The 18,477-nt window shown below is 40.8% G+C and overlaps 1 protein-coding gene across 11 annotated transcripts in view; it reads right to left on the reverse strand.

Moving 5' to 3' along the window:
- Positions 1-268: 268 nt before the first annotated feature.
- Positions 269-18,477, reverse strand: part of ZNF131 (zinc finger protein 131) — a 30,652-nt gene continuing 12,443 nt past the window's right edge. For 8 of the 11 annotated variants that reach the window (XM_023238650.2, XM_023238661.2, XM_023238642.2 and 5 more), the window contains 3 exons: positions 9,905-10,590; positions 2,864-2,994; positions 269-2,174 (listed from right to left, as the gene is read on the reverse strand). In XM_023238650.2, the coding sequence (XP_023094418.1) occupies positions 1,488-2,174; positions 2,864-2,994; positions 9,905-10,590 (1,504 nt within the window). In that variant the 3' untranslated portion in view covers positions 269-1,487. Of the gene's footprint in view, positions 2,175-2,863; positions 2,995-9,904; positions 10,591-18,477 lie in introns of those variants that run through there. The other 3 variants (XM_045037500.1, XM_019811284.3, XM_045037504.1) reach the window with 3 other exon arrangements.

An 18,477-nucleotide genomic window follows, 5' to 3' on the forward strand; every position in this document is an offset into this window, starting at 1 on the left:
TTAAACTAAACACACTAGGTAAGAGGAGAAAGTGTATTAAAAATAGGCTCTTCCTAAAAAATTCCATTGGCTGTTGTGCCCCACCGTGGAAGAACCACAAATGCCAACCTCTTCCTCCTCCCGTTCTTCTGAACTGATTTTTGGGGATTAGAGGTGCATACTGAGAACGGCATATCTTAATTCACGTATCAGTCATATTAATACAAATGAGTGAAGATCTTGGACCACGAAACCACTTCTATACTAGTAAAGAGAAAAACGAGTCATGAACACATAATTTTAAACTTTACTTTAAAAATGTAAATATCTCCCAATATTTAACAGGTAAAGAAAATAGCATATTGGTTTATTTTATGTGGTTGTTATATTTTATTTTCCAAGTAATACTGATTAAAAATATTTACACACCTACTTTTAAGTCCACAGTTTAGCACTCTTATTTGTATGGCTTTAAAAGTTATAGCACAAGATCTTTACATTAAGGATCGGGGAAAAAGATTCATTCAAAACAAAGCCTGATATATTATATACATGTTTTTCTCTGTACTTTACTTTAAATACATTAATTTTTAAATGATGCTCCTTTTTTTCATCTGGTGGTAAAATATTAGTGCAACTTTTCATTAAAAAAAAAAAAAAGTTTACCACAGATATAAATGAATTTTCCCAATCGGAAATGGCCCTTCAGTTGCCATTAAATGCTATTTCTCACCCTACCTTAAGTTACCAAGAAAAAGAATTGCTAGTTGCCATTATAAGCAAAAACAAAGTACTACAGCATCACCTACATCGCTCCTTACAACACAAACTTTGAAAGAACCAGAGATGTTTTATAGAAGTTTAGTTGGCTTTGAAAAGGCACATGGGTGTGTGTGGGTTTTTTTGTTTTTTGTTTTTTGTTTTACATTCTACAAATTTTGCCACCACCACTGTTTCCGTTGCAGAGATGACATTTGTGACTATCAGTATAGACAAGAAGTTTGTTCAAACTAAAGAAAGCCAGAAGCCAAAATTTAACTGCACAGTAACAATGTACTTTTCTTCATGCAGCCTTGTGTTTCCTATATATTCAATTTTCTAACATGCATTAGAATACACGAATTTGTATTCTAATGATTTTACTTTTGATTTTACAACATGGAAAAAAATCTGAGAAAGGACGTGACCTGGGAAAGAGAGAAGGGAGAACCCTTATCACAATGAAAATAGATACATTCGTACCCAACTATATAATAAGAATATAATCCATTTAAGTTTCCAGAAATAATACTTCTCAAAGCTTCCCATTACTTATGGGAAAGATCCCTCCTGTGTGGCATTAAGGGGGGGGGGGGGGCATTGGAATCAGTTTGTTTCAATAGAAACAGTTCACAACAGGAAAGACTTTAACTTTGGTCCACTTGTCTGTTAGCTTAAGGACAGTCACACTGCCCATGATCAGTTCAAAAACCCAACACATTAATTTAAAAATATATTCATTTGTTATTTCACTCTAAAACAGGCATAGGTGTTCTGTTTTCACTCCCTGCCCTTTCAGCTTGGGAATCCACTGTTGTTTTGGTCTCTAAACCCTCAGCATCTTCATGATCTTCTCTGGCAGCTTCAGCAGCATCTGCTTGGGTGGTCTCGCTCTCCTCCTGGTTCATGATTTCAGGGGTCACTTGTTCCAAGTCAGCTTCCAGAAGTTCAGTTTGTACTTCCACTGGCATCTGATTTACCCGTTCAACGTGCAGCTCCTCCACATGTACTTCAGTACCTTCTTCAGTCTGAATCCGACCCACTTCTAGATAACTCACCTGAACCTGCTCTGGAAGCTCGCTCATATGTGAATCATGCACTTGGCTGTCCTGGAGCAGATCTGGATGGACCTGTTCCACAGTCACTTGTGCTGAATCCACTTGAACCTGAAGCAATGGTAACACATGCACTTTCCCAACTTGTTCTATAATAGTCATTGATGTCACAGGTTCAGTTTGCACACGTGTTTCTACTGAAAGAACTTCTTCGGTTACTAGACGCTCTGAAATATTATGAGTATCACTGAGATGCCTCCTTAATTCATTTCCTTGCATAAACCACAAGTCACATAAAGTACAATGGTTGGGTTTATCACCAGTGTGTATTACCAAATGATCTTTGAACTGGTCCCAGCTGTTAAACACACTGTTACAGACCTGAAATAACCAAACATATGGTTTTAACACTACTAATATTCAAGCCGAAGAAAGCATGAATGCATTTATTCTCTGTTAAGGAAAAATTTGAAGATTTTTCTGAAAAATGTTATGAATATGACATTTAAATGTGATCTAAGAGAGTTCATAATTATGTTGTTTATTTGGTCTTTTAGCTGATGTAGCTAACAGATGCAATGTAGGAAACATAATACTGCCTTCATTGCTTAAATGTCATATAAATTCAAGGGATATAAAGTACCAATATTATAATTTCCTACATAATATCATTAGCATTTAGAACCATTACATTATTTGGGATACATATACACTAATCATGGAAAAAGAGCTGATCACAGCCAGTGAGCCTTCCACTGCTCCACTCCCTAATTCTATTGTTTGCTCAACGGTGAAGAATAGTTTCAGGTTACCTGTTATTTAGGACATAATTTTATTGACATTGATGGAAAAAAAAAAAAGGCAACAACCCAAAAAACCCTATTCTAATCTCCCTTCTAAAATCAAAATGATGAAAAAAATAAATAAAATCAAAACGATGGATGATGTTCTTTACTCGTTCTTTCCAAACTGCCAGCTCTATACTTTTACTCTAGACTCTGCTACCCTTCACTTTTAATGATTTCAAACACCCAACTCCTTTGCTAAGGACAGAATACACCCACACGTACCTGACATTCATAAAGCTTCTTTCTTCCCTTTTTTGCCCCCACTCCAGTTTGGCACGCAGTCAGGTGACATTTGAGGGTGCTATTTCTAGCAAATCTTTCATGACAATTTGGACATTCAAAAGGTTTTTCACCTATTCGAATAGAAAAAAAATTCTATTGGCAAATCAAGAAAAACAGAAAAAGCAAATAAATTTTTTTCTTTTTGGTTAATTCTAATAGCACTTTCTTGAGAGGAAGGTCTGAATTTGTAATTCAGATGTTTTCTATCACATCCAAAAGACTCTCCTAGAGGTGAAAATAATAAGTTTCCAGTGATTATTATAATTGAATCTGTACTCTGAGGAAGAAATAAAAATTGGATCTGAGTTCTATGTTTTAGCATGTCTTAAAAGTGCACCTTTTCCCTTCGGTAAAAATCAAGCTCAGTCTCTATTTTGGGGGAAATGCATCACTATCCATTCCACAAGTATTTTTTGAGCACTTACTATGTGCCAGACCATGTGCTAGGTGATGAAGATAAATTGCCCTTCTTTAAAAACTTCGTATCACAGGCCACAGTATCTTATGAACGTGAAATATATACAAATAAACACCTGCAATGTACTGTAGAAAACCTGTTTCAGAATAAAGGGCAATGGAAAATGTAAGGCAGCAGCACAAAAGGAGAGGGATTAATTCTGCCTGGAATGGAATAAGTGAAGGAAAGAAGGAAATGTATTCTAGGCAGAGACACAGAGGTACAGAACAACATGGGTGAGGAGTAAGAGGGAGAAGGTATCAATAATGATTCTCAGACCTCTAGCTTAGAATGCCAATCAGAATCAAGAACACAGAAATCCAAGTAGGTTTGGAATGCAGTGTATTGAGAAAGATTATAAATTTAGTTTTGTATCTGTTGATTTGAAGGTACTCAAGGTGGAAAAGTCTGGTAAATAGTTGAACAGACTCCTCTGAAGTCAAATAGAGGGTGGACTGATATACAGATCAGGAGTTACTTTAGGTAGTAATAAAAACCTTTGATGTGGTGAAAACTCTAAGTATGTTATGTGATAACAGAATCAAGGACAGAACTCAATGAAACACCAAGTTGAAACACCAGGTAAATGAAGCAGCAAAGAGAACAGAAACAGAACAGCCAGAAGCAGAAGGAAAGAACACTACGGAAATTAAGAAATTTCAGGAAGATGAGGGCAGTAAACAGTGCTAAACTGAACAGAGATGTCAGGTAGAATAACAACAGGGGATTGTACTGACGCTAGTAGGAATAGTGTAAGTAATATGGTGGGGTTAGAAGCCAGACTACAGTGGGATGAGAGGCAAGCCCATGAAAACAGTACAGTAAAGGGGATGGAGGGTTTTGAAAGATGACAGGTTATGTCATCTGCTGGGGTGACGTGTGGGCAGAGTCTTGAGTATCGGACTGAAGGCCCAAAATAGCAATCTGGCAAAGAAAGCTTTAAATCAGACACCAAAAAGGCCTAATTTAAGGTCTGATATGAATTTTTTCCAACAGTGCTCAGCAGGGAGTAGGGGTAATTGCAATAATTCCAGGGTTTTTTAGAGGCCTTTTTAGAGCAAGTGGGTTAAAAGCCAAGGGAATGTGCTTAGAGTACAAGAAAAAGTGATTCAAGTTGTATACAAGGAGGACAAGGTAAGATAGAGAAGTCAGAAATAGGGCAATAAGCTAGATGGAAAGAAATATGAAAGGACTGGCAGGCTAACAGGTAGACTCCAGCAGTCTGGAGTAAGGCAAGAAGAGACAGAATTCAAGGGACAGCATGACGCTTGCAGAGAAACAGGCTCCAGTGATGAGATCCTAGTTGTGACCTTCATACTAGTCAAGTTACTTCGAGCTATAGTTTTTCCCTGACAAAAAAACCCTCTGTTTTTTGTATAATGTTCATGAGATGGGAAAATTAGAAAGACCTAATCACCTAGAATTAGTGCTGGTACAGAAATTCCTTATCATATCCCCCAATGTTGCAAGATACTGCTAAATACAATGGTTACGTTTTGTGGTTTCAATAGTACATAATTTTTCACTATAAATAAAACCTACAAATATAAATTGGTATAGCTCCTTTAAATAGCAATTTCATAACAATGCCAAGATTTAAAATGTACATATTCTTTGACTTGGCAATTCTGCTCTTGAACATGTACACAAAGATATATGCAAAAGTATGCTTACTGAAGCATAGCCTGTAACAGTAAAAGACTAGTAACAACCTAAATGTGTACCAAGTATAAATAAATTATGGTATACCCATACACTGAAACACCATGCAGCCACAGTGGGGAAAAAAAAAAAAAAAAAAGTAGATTCCTGAATTTTCATGTATTAAAAGACTTCAGGGGCACCTGGGTGGTTCAGTTGGTTAGATCAGGTCATAATCTCACGGTTTGTGGGTTCAAGGCCCATGTCAGACTCTGTACTGGGTGTGGAGCCTGTTTGGGATTCTCTCTCCTCTCTCTGCCCCTCTCCCACTCTGTCCCTCTCTCTCTCAAAAATGTTAAAAAAAAAAAAATTTAAATAGTGTAAAATGGCATCACACTGTACTACATGCCTCTATTTTTTTCCCAAAAAAACCTCTGCGTGCATGCCTGTGTATGGTTACTCAAAAACGCAAAGAATAGATATGGAAGGATAAGTAAGAAAATGATGGCAGTAACTGCTTTTGGAGAGATCTACTGAAGTAGAAAAGAGATTCATTTTTCATTGTCATTTCAGCTTTTATGTCATTTGAGCTTTTGCATTTTAAAAACAGTAAGTCCGATGAAGTCTAGAAATAGCAACAGATTAATTATACTTTAGATGTGTGGACAGTAGCCTGCAAAGTGCTTTTCCCTGTAAAGTAAGTTATTGCCCTTATTTACACAAACAAGGAAAGAGGCCCAGAGATAAAGCGACCATTTAAGTTCATCATACTGTCAAATGCTGGAATTGGAGCTGCAATCCAATCTGATTTTCAGACCCACCCAGGGCCCCTGAGTGGCTCAGTCAGTTAAGCATCTGACTTCGGGTCAGGTCAGGATTTCCAGACCCACATTGTTTCTATAATTCCACATTACCTCTCTGGCAAACGAGGTACTATCATTTAAAGACATGATTAAAGGTCACCTTTAGGTTCTCTTTCATATGAGGTGTCCCACTGGTAAATCTGTCAAAAGTTCTGGTATCTCCTCCCACCGCTAAAGTGCTTACCCTTCTATATTTTTCTAAATTAATAATAAACCTCCAACTACGTAGCCACCCAAACCAAAGAGCTAGGATTTACCCCCATATCTCAATGATCACCAAATCCTGTTGACTCTGCCTCCTTAATGTTCTTCACATTTCCAACCCTCTTCCACCATCACTGCCTTTACTCAGCCCCTCCTTCTTGCTTAGATTGCTCCAACAGCTTCTTAATTAGACCTTGTAGGTTTCATCTCGCTCCACTCTATCCTGCCAGTCATCACTCTAAAACAGAAATGTGATCCTGGCTTAAACTTCTTTAAAATGACACAGTTTTCCAAAATAAAATCTGAATTCATTTACAGCACTTATGAAAAATAACTATATGATCTTGGCTTTATCTCCCATCACTTTCTCATCTCTTGCCCTTGAACCACTGGTAGATTGTCCATGATGCCTAAGTGCATGCCATGTGGGCAGCCCTTCCTAACAGCTACACATGCTGGCATTCCTCAACTTGGACCCAATCCCCCAGCCTCAACCTACCAGCAGCATTCCAAACAAGTTGCTTACGCTCTTTCCTCTATGCCTGTGCATGCTTCATTCCTGTGCATGCTTCATTTCTTTTGCCTGGAATGCCCATCTCCTGGCAAACTCCTTTTCCTTTGGGTGTCATTATAGGGTGAATACTCCAGGAAACCATCCTGGTCTCTTCCATCATAAACAAACAGTACAGGCAGGCATTCCCATAAGACTGTGTGCTTACCTCTATTAGCACTTAGCCCGTCACATGTGACTGTGCCTGCTTGTCTCTCCCAACATAACTGTGAGCTCCTTGAAGGCAGAGACTCTAAAAATTCCTTATCTCCACGACCTAGCAGGTTGGCATTACCATTACTATTTTCCAAATGGAAACAAAATAATTCAGAGGACAAGTAACAGCCAAAATTTTGCAATTCAAGTCATAGATTATAGCGCATGCTTTAAGAACACTGAAGAAATCAAATCACTAAACTAATAAAAGTATGCAAAATGTGAAACTGAGGGGGATTTATATATATTTTGAGGGTAGGAAAACAGGAATGGGATTGTTCCTTATCTTTACACTTAGTTTGTTATAAGCAAAAAACGATCCATCCTTCATTAACATAAGCACAATTTAAAGCTGTTTACTTATGCTCCTCTTGAATTCACCAAGTCACTGATCACATCTGCAACTATCTTGTTACTAATTACTAATACAGTTAATTGAGGTTAAATGCCAACAAAAGTTCAGTTTGCTTTATGTGTTAAACTGTTCTTCAAATTGACATCTAGTTCTATAATTTGTAACAACGTAATTATCTCACATAATTTTAAAGATAAAGACATATAATATACTTTAGCTCTATATTCTGTGTTTAATCCAAAATACAACGTATAGGACTTGAAAGGCACATTTTAACTTCCAAAATAGTCTGTGTTGCCTGTTTTCTACAGGCAAGTTATCAGGTTATGTTTTAGGTAAAAGAGACAATTGCTTCTACTTTTACAATGCTAGAAAATAATATGAAAGTGACTGATTATCTGTTGGGACACAGGAAACCCTTATTAAAACACACTAGTTACCAATTAACATTTATTTACTAGTTTAATGGTACAGCGATCGTTTTTGCAAAACTACAATAAAATAGATGAATATTTGTTTTAAGGACTAAAAACTATTACTATAGGCAGTTTCTAAATATACAATATACCTCTATGTTTGAAAATCAGAAAGCATTTTCCCAAAAGGTTTCATAAACACCTATTAGTTACCCAAACCAGTACCCTAAAGCTTTTTACATCTATACTAGATGAAATTAAAGTATGAGATTCTCTTGTTATTCATGTAACCACTAAGTATTGATCCTAGGCATTTATTCAGTCCCCGAGTATGGATACTAAACATTTAAGTGAGGGATGCCACATTTATCTGAATCTATCCGCTTCCTGAATTTCAAGTAGTATACAGCAAGCAACTCAGGACAGCAAGGAAATCTATGAAAAAATTGCTTCAAAATTCTCCAAACTCCAGCAAAGAGAAAGATTTTGAATAGTATGGAACCCCTGTGTTGTCTTCACTGTATTAAACAATCTAGACAGCATTAGCCACCACAGAGAACTTGGGAACACGTGTCCAGAGTCTGACACTTGGCACATCTTATCCATTGCTCTCCCCACACCCGAGATTCAAAGCATTGGCAGAAGCTCCTGTGTGTGGCACAGGAGACTTAGCAAAGAGGCTTGAGAGGCAGAAGGACGGGGTGTCTGACAGGACAAAAACAGGCACAGGAGATGGATGCAGAGCTATAAGGACCAGAGGCCGAGTGGGACACTCCCTGGAATCACTCCTGCATGCCTGAGATGGCTCCCACGAGGAAGGCAAAAAGACTTTACCTTTCTCATCCCCTTTGCTGTCCATCAGTGCCAACACTGTGTGCCCTCGGAGAGGGGTGGGAAGATGAACATATGCTGACTACTTCACCACCAGGTCATAACAGGTGACCAAGTGTACACAAATGGATAAACATGCCAGGGATTTTTGTAAACATATTGATCTATGTAACATATAAATGAGATAGGAAATGTAAAAAAAGGAACAGTGAAGTTTCCCTATAATTAGGATTTCATAATTTATCATCCTTGGTAAGTAATCACAAGCTGTGTTATATGTATTTGTTTTAAAAATATAAAAACTGGTCCTGTAAAACAAATAATCCAGTGAAGAAATGGGCAGAAGACATGAAGAGACACTTTCCAAAGAAGACATCCAGATGGCCAACAGGCACATGAAAAGATGCTCAATGTCACTCCTCATCAGGGAAATACAAATCCAAACCACACTGAGATACCACCTCATGGCGGTTAGAGTGGCTAAAATGAACAAATCAGGAGACTATAGATGCTGGAGAGGATGTGGAGAAATGGGAACCCTCTTGCACTGCTGGTGGGAATGCAAACTGGTGCAGCTGCTCTGGAAAACAGTGTGGAGGTTCCTCAAAAAATTAAAAACAGAACTACCCTATGACCCAGCAATAGCACTGCTAGGAATTTACCCAAGGGATACAGGAGTGCTGAAGCATAGGGGCACCTGTACCCCAGTGTTTATAGCAGCACTTTCAACAATAGCCAAATTATGGAAAGAGCCTAAATGTCCATCAACTGACGAATGGATAAGGAAGATGTGGTTTATATATACAATGGACTACTACTTGGCAGTGCGAAAGAATGAAATCTGGCCATTTGCAGCAACGTGGATGGAACCGGAGGGTATTATGCTAAGTGCAGTCAGTCTGCTGAGTGCAGATATTGTATGTTTTCACTCATATGTGGATCCTGAGAAACTGAACAGAAGACCATGGGGGAAAGGAAGAGGGGAAAAATAGTTACAAACAGAGAGGGAGGGAGGCAAACCATAAGAGACTCTTAAATACAGAGAACAGGGTTGATGGGGGGTGGGGAAGAGGGGAAAGTGGGTGATGGGCATTGAGGTGGGCACCTTTTGGGATGAGCACTGGGTATTGTATGTAAGCCAATTTGACAATAAATTGTATTTAAAAAATAAAAATGGACCAGGAAAAAAAAAAAATATATATATATATATAAAAATTGGCAAGGTGCAAGAGTGACAACTACTTTCAAAGTTGATACTGATTTTGCTTTTAAAGTATCAATATTTCAACAAACTAATACCAAAAGAACAATGTGAACTCAACCTGCATATTAGAAAAAACAGGAGATGGTTTCTGTGGTTAAAAAAAAAAAAAAAAAAGGATTTAGACATTGAGACCTGAAGTGAATGTGGAAAAATATACTTTTAACATAAAGTATTTGCTAATTACCTGTATGTTTTCGAAGATGCTCTTTAAAATGTCCAAAGTGGTCAAACTGTTTTTCACAGTATTGACATATGTGAATTTTTTTCCCAGTTCTTTGCTTCTTACTGACTCCACCTTCTTCGAGGTGGTAACAGTTGAGGTGCTGTTTCCATGCGCTCTCCCGAAGATACCTTTTATTGCATATTTCACACTTGAAACTCTCAGTGGAGTGTGATTTCATGTGTTCCTTAAAATGGTAAAACAATTTAAATGAACGGTTACATTTCTCACAATGGAACAAGTCCTTCACATGTGACAGCTGAAGTTCCACAATTTCAATACCTTCTACCTGTTTGCTTGTGGGGTCAGATGCACAACCATCTTCTTCCTTAATCTGCCCTTTCCTATCACCTTGACGGTACTTGCTGGTAATATCTGCCAACAGTGCCAGGGCGGAATCATCAGAAGAACCTGTGCTCTGAATGTACTTTATGGACTGTTTGGCAGAAGCCACTTCCTCCAACGTTTCGATGCCTTCATCTTCCACTTCGATGGTGCCTTCGGCAATCTCCACCTCAATCTCAACAGGTTCTGACTCTGCAGATGGCAATGACTCAGTGATAACATTTGAAGTTTCTGCAATCTTTCTTTTTTTTGCCTCGCTTTTTCCTGTGGTATTTTCCTCTAGTGGAGCTGAGTTTTCTTTGTTCCTGAAATACATAATGTATGGATTTAAAAATCTGTAAGGTCAATCAAATTCCTAGCAGGCTTTTGGAAAGAACTGGTAAGCTCAAAGTAAAATTTATATGGAAAGGCAAAACACCAGCCTGGACGACTTATATTACCTGATTTCAAGACTTAATGTAGAATGCAGGGAGTTAAGATGCGACACTGGTGAAAGGACAGACAAGGCGTGAAGATTCGTGGGACAGAATGAAGTTCATCAATAGACCCACACTTATTCAGTTAACTGATTTTTGAAAAAAAGGCTCCAAGGTAATTTAATGGAGGAAAGAATGTTTTAACAGTGGTACTGGAACAACTGGTCTTTAAATGGAGAAAATAAATCTCAACCGTCACTTTCAAATCATACCCCCCAAAATTAATTAAAATGGATCACAGACTTTAATGGAAGAACTAAAACAATTAAACTTCTAGAAAAAATAGGAGAAAATCTTTGTAACATTGGGTTACTAAAAGATTTCTTAGAGGCGCCTGGGTGGCTCAGTCGGTTGGGCGTCCGACTTCAGCTCAGGTCATGATCTCGCGGTCCGTGAGTTCGAGCCCCGCATCGGGCTCTGGGCTGACAGCTCAGAGCCTAGAGCCTGGAGCCTGTTTCGGATTCTGTGTCTCCCTCTCTCTCTGACCCTCCCCTGCTCGTGCTCTGTCTCTCTCTGTCTCAAAAATAAATAAATGTTTAAAAAAAAAAATTAAAAAAAAAACATTTCTTAAATAGCACACAAAAACAGAAACCTTAATAGCAAAAATTAACAAAAGAGATTTCATCAAAATTAAAAACTTCTGCCCTTTGAAATAGTTAACAAAAAGGCAAGCCACAAACCAAACAAATGGCAAACCACAGACCAGAACATGGGCACACGTATATCTGCCAAAGGTCTTATATAGACAGTATAAAAAGAACTGCCACAATCCAATAAACACAAAGAAGATAACTATTAGGTGACAATTATCCATGAGTCTCATGTTTCTGCACATCTTCTGAACTGACAGCTTTTGTTCTGGACTCTCTTCAAAGATGTCTGCAGTAGAGCCAGCAATCTGGAAAGACAGAGAGTATGGCTCCCTCTAGAGCAGAGGGCAGCTGTGTTTACTGTCCATATAATAATATCCCCCTTTGGGCAACGTCAGTCAGGTTTGCTTGCAGCCTGTTATCTAAGATTGGGCTTCCTAAGCTGGAGTTTCTTCGGCTGTGATGTAAACCAACCATATGCACAGCTTTCACCTGGGCCACTCTATGTCACCCCTGTGAGGGAGAAGGAAAAACTGGCACAAATACAAAACTCATGCTGCTTGCTGTGCAAAAAAGAAAATCTTTCTAACCTAAAAGTCTCATACCCTCTATCAGTATCTATGAAAACTGTGCAGGATAAACTGTTGGCTTGCAAATAGGGTAACATCTCAGATCTGTCACAGTTCTTGCCAGGTTTTGGCAACAAGGACAAGATGATGAAAAAGAGCAGGTTTACCAGAAGACAAAGAATCAGGCCTCACAGAGCAATTAATGGGATCTGAGGAAGTCCATTGGTGCTGGCAATAAACATGTTGACCAAACTGCACAATCAAGTGGGCAATGCGTCATCTTCCATTTAGTTGCTGACTGCTTTGAGTTAAACTGTGTCCCTCAAAAAGATATACTGAAGTCCTGACCCCTCATACCTGTGAATGTAATCTTATTTGGGAATCAGTCTTTGTAGATGTAATCAAGGATGAGGTCATTAGAGTGGGCCTCCTCTAATACAACTCCGTCCTTGTAAGTAGAGGTTCATTTGGGCACACACACGAGAAAGCCATACAAAGAGACAGAAGACAGCAACGTGAATGAAGATGTGGGCAAAGACTGCAGTCATACTGCCACAAGCCAAGAACACCTGGGGCTCACAGAAGCTAGAACAGGCAAGGAAGGATCTTCCCCTACAGGCTTTTGAAGGAACATGGCCCTTTCAATACCATGGTTTAAAATTTCTAGCCTCCAGAACTGTGAGACAATAAATTTCTGTTATACCCAGTTTGTGGTACTTTGTTAGGGCAGCCTCAGAAAACTAAAACATCTATTAATGAGGAAAAACTAGGAGGGTGGTTGCAGGATGAATACTAGAGAGTAAGTTCAAGGACAGCTGCTAGAATGGTTCCTGGTTGTTGCAAACTCTCCCAGTGTTGGAAGAGGACCTCTCTGCCAACCTAGTGGTCTGTTGTAAGTGCAATCCATCAAAACAACTAAGATCCACAGGTGGGAACAGGGGTGGAGACAGAAGGTTCCACCCCTTTACAGACAAGTTATCTAAACCAAGGGTGACAAGAGGGAAATTTGCAACTGCTACTAACAAAAACAAGTTGAGTCATTAGAACTTTGGCTGGTCCACATGAGAGATGAAGGGCAACACGATGCTTGCCAAGGAAGAATGGCAACACCTGGGCAGGGCTCTCTCTCCTGCAGTGTCACATCTACCTTAGATTCATTTGTTGGAGAGGACAGTAAAAGGTCTCGGGTTTTTTCCTGCAGTGTGTCTTGGCTGCCATAAAGGTGCCATGGTGCTCTTGGGGAGATTTCTCGGAGACAAACTCCCGTGATAAAGCACTGTCTAGTAACTCTTCTTGCCAACTGGATTTTACAATGCTCATGAAGATGAGTCACTGGGGAATAAGAATCCAAAATGATATAAATTCCTGTGGTCAAGCCTCCTGAAAATCCCAACTTTTATGTTAAACCAGGTAAAAACATAAGAGATGATTTATAACAACAGGGCAGCAAATGTCTAGGATTAAGGTATACTTTTTAAGAAACAGAGTGCGAGTTGGGGAGGGAAAGAATCCTAAGCAGGCTCCATGCTCAGCACAGAGCCTGATGTGAGGCTTGGCCCCATGACCTGAGGTAAAATCAAGAGTCCAACACTCAACCGACTGAGCCAGCCAGGCACCCTGAACGTACACACTTTAAAGCTCACTGGCATGGAGTTACTTTCTCCCTCCATATCTCTTTCTCTTCTACCTCCCCTCGCCTGATGCCTTGACTTCACCAGCTTGGAGGAAGATAATGAGGGGTGGAGCCAAGGTCTCCCTGTTTCCAAGGGTATAGTGAAGACCCCCATATACGTATCCAAGTATGCTGAGGGAAACTCAGGAATGGAAGAGACTCAAACTTTAATGGCTCCATTAGATTCAGGTGTCCAACTAACCATCCTATCACAGGGAGAGGAGGCACTTACATTCAAGGTTTAGGGGTTTAGGCAAAGTTCACAGCAGGAAAGGGAGGCTGTCATAACCCTGTGGGTAGAGCCGATTCTACATACTGGTGTTGCCTTGACATCTGAATGTATAGCAGGAATTGGTATGGTATTTACATTGCTCTATTCTGTAAGCACCAGAGATAGACTGTCCCAAACGGAAAATAGCCACAGGTAGAGAGGAGCTATTGGAAGAAACTCCCCTGACAGATGCCACCAACAGCTGGTCAAGGTTTAGCACAAGTGTCTCTATCTTGTGATGCCTAAAGTTTACACTATATGGATGTCCTGTTGACTTATAAGCTATAAGTCTGTCTCAAAGGCCCTGATTTCAGTGTTATCACACCTCCATCAGTAGGTGTTGCTGATAAACCCCCAACAAAATTCAGAGGCCTATTCACCGAGTGACGTTTCTTGGGACTAAGTGAGTAGATTCACAACACCCAATCCCTCCAGCAGTAAAAGAAAAACTGTTCCTTCACCTCCTTCCTCTCCCTACTAAAAATGATGATCAGCATCTTATTGTACTTTCTGGGGATATTGGAGACAGCATGTACCTCACTCGGGCATCCTACTCCTTTGTATCGGCTCATCTGCAAATCAGCATCTTCTAAGTGAGGCTCTAATCAAAAGGCTGCACTGGAAGTTGTCCATCAAGCTGTGGTACATTCTCTACTTCGGAGGTCCTATAACTTTTTTTTTTTAAACGTTTTATTTATTTTTGAGACAGAGAGAGACAGAGCATGAACGGGGAAGGGGCAGAGAGAGAGGGAGACACAGAATCAGAAACAGGCTCCAGGCTCTGAGCCATCAGCCCAGAGCCTGATGCGGGGCTCGAACTCACGGACCGCAAGATCGTGACCTGAGCCGAAGTCGGACGCTTAACCGACTGAGCCACCCAGGCGCCCCGTCCTATAACTCTTAATGACCCCTCTGAACTACAAGTCTGACACTGATGCTTTTGCAGAGTAGAGCTTCTGACCAAGGGAGGCAGGCTCCACCCACAAGGTAGACCTTGTAGTTTTGTACTGGTCAATTCCCTGACACATCTGCACGGCATACTCCCTTTGAAAAGAAAGGATCAGTGTGCTGTTGGGCTCTTGTTGAAACTGATGCCTGATTCAGTGAGGCTTTGAGGCTCTCTAGCCTGATATTGCCATTTGGGAGCACGTCAACTAGGACTTTAACGAATAGCAAGGTAAAACAAGCCCGCTAAGTCTCATTTCTCAAAATAAGGCTCATTTCTCAAAATAAGATACTCAAGAAAGCAATTGACCTCTTGGCTCTACATGGGGGGAGGGGGGGGGAAGGTTGCTCCCTCACTCTGATGCCCAAAGAAAGCCACTAGATCAATGGGGTTTTTGATTCACTAATGGCTTGGCTAAACTCACGACTGATGGTATTCCCTGGGCTGCTGCAAATGCTCAGCTTTAGCACCAACTACACAAAACCAAAAGTGGATGCAGTTGCTGTGCTCAGAAGGCAGAACTCAAAAGCTTTCTTCATAGCTCTAGACAACATTCTCCACAATGAACCATGTTATACTGTATTGACTCCTGGGCTGCTGCCAGTGGCCTAGCTGTTTGGAAGACACAGAAATCTTGGCAGAATAAAGACCTCTATCTTCAGGACCACAACTGTGGAAACAAATAGCAGCTGCTGATCAAAACTATCTGGATCACTGATTCATGCCCATGGTAAGGGCCCATTCTCTACCAACCAGATACCAACCAGAAGGAAGAGGCTGATCAAGGCTGCACTGCCTAGACTTCCATCACGGACTCCTAGGATCCAATATTATTCTGAACATGGTGACATATCCACCATCATAGATTAAGCATAAAGTAGCCTATGTTTCTAATGTGGAAGTTGCCACTGGATGCCAGACTTGTGACACCCACCGAAAGCTGGCCTGTTTGTCTCACCGTGAAGGAGGCCACTGGACCTCTGACCCCACTTTAGAGCCATCAGTACTGCCTCACCAGTGTTGACACTTTTTAAGGTCACAATGCTGCGGTTCCAGACTGATCTGTTGGTTCTGGCCACCCCACTGTGGCCCCTGAGACTAATCTGTGTCTTGTTTAGCTTTCTAGATCATTTGCAGTCTGATAATTTTGTGCCAAAACCTACTCAATAACTGGCTAACAGTCAAGGTATTGAGGAACCCTTTAAGCTCCCCACCATCCACAGACACTTGTAATACAGACAGCATGGCAAAGCCTCCTCAAACACTGACTCAGGAAGATTTCCAACTCTACTTCCCTCCCATCCTTTGTCCAAAAATCTGAGTAAGGCACTTTGTGATGACCAGACTCAGCTGTCCCCAGAAAGGGATTATCTCTTCTCATCTGCTTCCTGGGTAATGATCAAGACAAAAATGGGTGGAAAGTTATAGAAGCCTAATTGGAAATTTGAATTCTGCCCTGACCATTCTTAGACACAATCCTTTTCTTTCCCACCACAATGGCAACCCCGGCACAGCCTGGTTGGTATCTCTTCCCGGTGACAGCCTAGTCAAAAGTGGGCTTAGGAGATTCAAACTTAATTCTAGTTCAGCCATCTGGAGTCTCTTTTTGAACTAACATCATCTTACATCCTAAAATAATGACCACTTGGCTGAATATACTGGTTGCCAAGTACACTTAAGACTGCCCTTGTGGGCGCCTGGGTGGCGCAGTTGGTTAAGCGTCCGACTTCAGCCAGGTCACGATCTCGCGGTCCGTGAGTTCGAGCCCCGCGTCAGGCTCTGGGCTGATGGCTCAGAGCCTGGAGCCTGTTTCAGATTCTGTGTCTCCCTCTCTCTCTGTCCCTCCCCTGTTCATGCTCTGTCTCTCTCTGTCCCAAAAATAAATAAACGTTGAAAAAAAATTTTTTTTTAAAAAAAGACTGCCCTTGTGAGCCAAAGTGGAAGACACAATGGGTCTAGAAGCTTTATGAAAATGCCCTTGTGTCCCTGACCTTTCTGGATGAATGGTCTGGGTAAGAGGAATGGATGACTGGAAAAGAATGAGGTTATAGCTACCAGAATGTAACACAATGATTCTGTGGAGGTGAAGAGAGAGCAACAATCCTGGCACCTGAGGAGACTTGTCCTTCTCTTATCCTTTCAAACTGCCCCCACAGCCTTCCTTGGGTAGGAAAATGCTCTGATGCAGTTCTCTCCATCTGTTGCAAGCCAACGTTTAAACTGACTGCTAGATCTGCCCTCCCCTGCCAGATGACTCGGACCATGATTTGACGATCATCTCCCTTAACTTTACCAAGAAGTCTTCTGCAAACAGCAGGGGATGGGCAAGTTCCTGCATGTTCCATGCAAAAACAAGTATTTGCCCCACTACCATTCCCAAAGCTGAGGCTCAGTTCATGAGATGGATAATTAATTACCACTCAGGTAATTAACTCAGGTGTTGACCACCTTTAGACAATCCCTTCTAAAAACAAGGACCAGATTCAATCACGGAAAGGGGAAAGCCACATTTGAGGCCTGTGTCCCTGACTGATGAAGGTCCTACTGGGCGCAAACAACTGTAAACACCACTTTCTTTCCAACCTATCTATAATCCCTTAGGACCATACTTCTCATGTGCAAGCCAGGTACTAACTTCTTTCCCTCTCTAAAGTATGATGACCTGCACTTCAGGAGTGGGTAGAAGAGACCATCCTGTTTAAACAAAACACCACCAGTAGATCAGTTTAGTTCTCAGATGACTGCAGAGATCTCCCCAAAACGAGGCAACTTTTGGTTATTTGGGGGAGCTTCCTGGAGGAATAACTGACTTGTTATTTATGTGTGCTCCACGCATAGTTTTCTCAACAATGCGAACCATCTAAATAAAAAAGTGGCACAAAATTTGTGCCTGACGTGAGCCTATGTAATCAAGGACACCACTTGGGCCCTGGAAGGCATTCATGTCAGCTTCAAATCACTGGCCAGGGTTATTATGGATAGACTTGCCCTAGACCTCCTCCCTGTGGGCCAATGAGGGACTGTGCAAGTGCTAAAAGATCTTGCTATACTTGGATTAATGCTTAGGGCTAAGTGAAAAAGGTCACTTTTCACTTAGGGCTAAAGAATAAAGCTACCTGGCTTTCTAGGAATTTGTTCAGCTGGCTGAGTCTAGGACCTTAGGAAAATGGGTGGATGGGTAAGCTCAGTGGTGCAGGGTGGCCACATCCTGCTGCTTCAAGTTCTGTTTATAGTTGCCTTCATTAAATCCAGTGTGAAAAAAATTCAATGGATTAGGACCCAGTCCCTATTGGTCAGATTAATCAGAGTGGTCAGAGTAGTGTGCTCATGGAACAATTTACCAGAAGCTAAAATAATATAGAAACAAGGATATTGTTGGAAGATAGTTATGGATCCCTCATGTTTCTGCATGTCTTGTAAACAGACACTGATAGCCTTTTGTTCTGGATCTTTTCAATGCTGCCTGTATAGCAAATAGCCTTAGAAGAGAGAACTGGTCTTCCCCCAAGTGGGGGACAGGTGCATCTATAGCTCATTATAAAAGATTTGGGTTTCCTACAGCTCAGTGTTCCTCAAATGTGATGCAAACCACTGTGAGTACAGCACACACCTAGGCCACCCTGTCACCCCCATGGGACTTGCATGTGGGCTAAGGAGGATAAGAAAAA

Source organism: Felis catus, chromosome A1 (assembly GCF_018350175.1).
Source record: "Felis catus isolate Fca126 chromosome A1, F.catus_Fca126_mat1.0, whole genome shotgun sequence".
NCBI classification, from domain to species: domain Eukaryota; kingdom Metazoa; phylum Chordata; class Mammalia; order Carnivora; family Felidae; genus Felis; species Felis catus.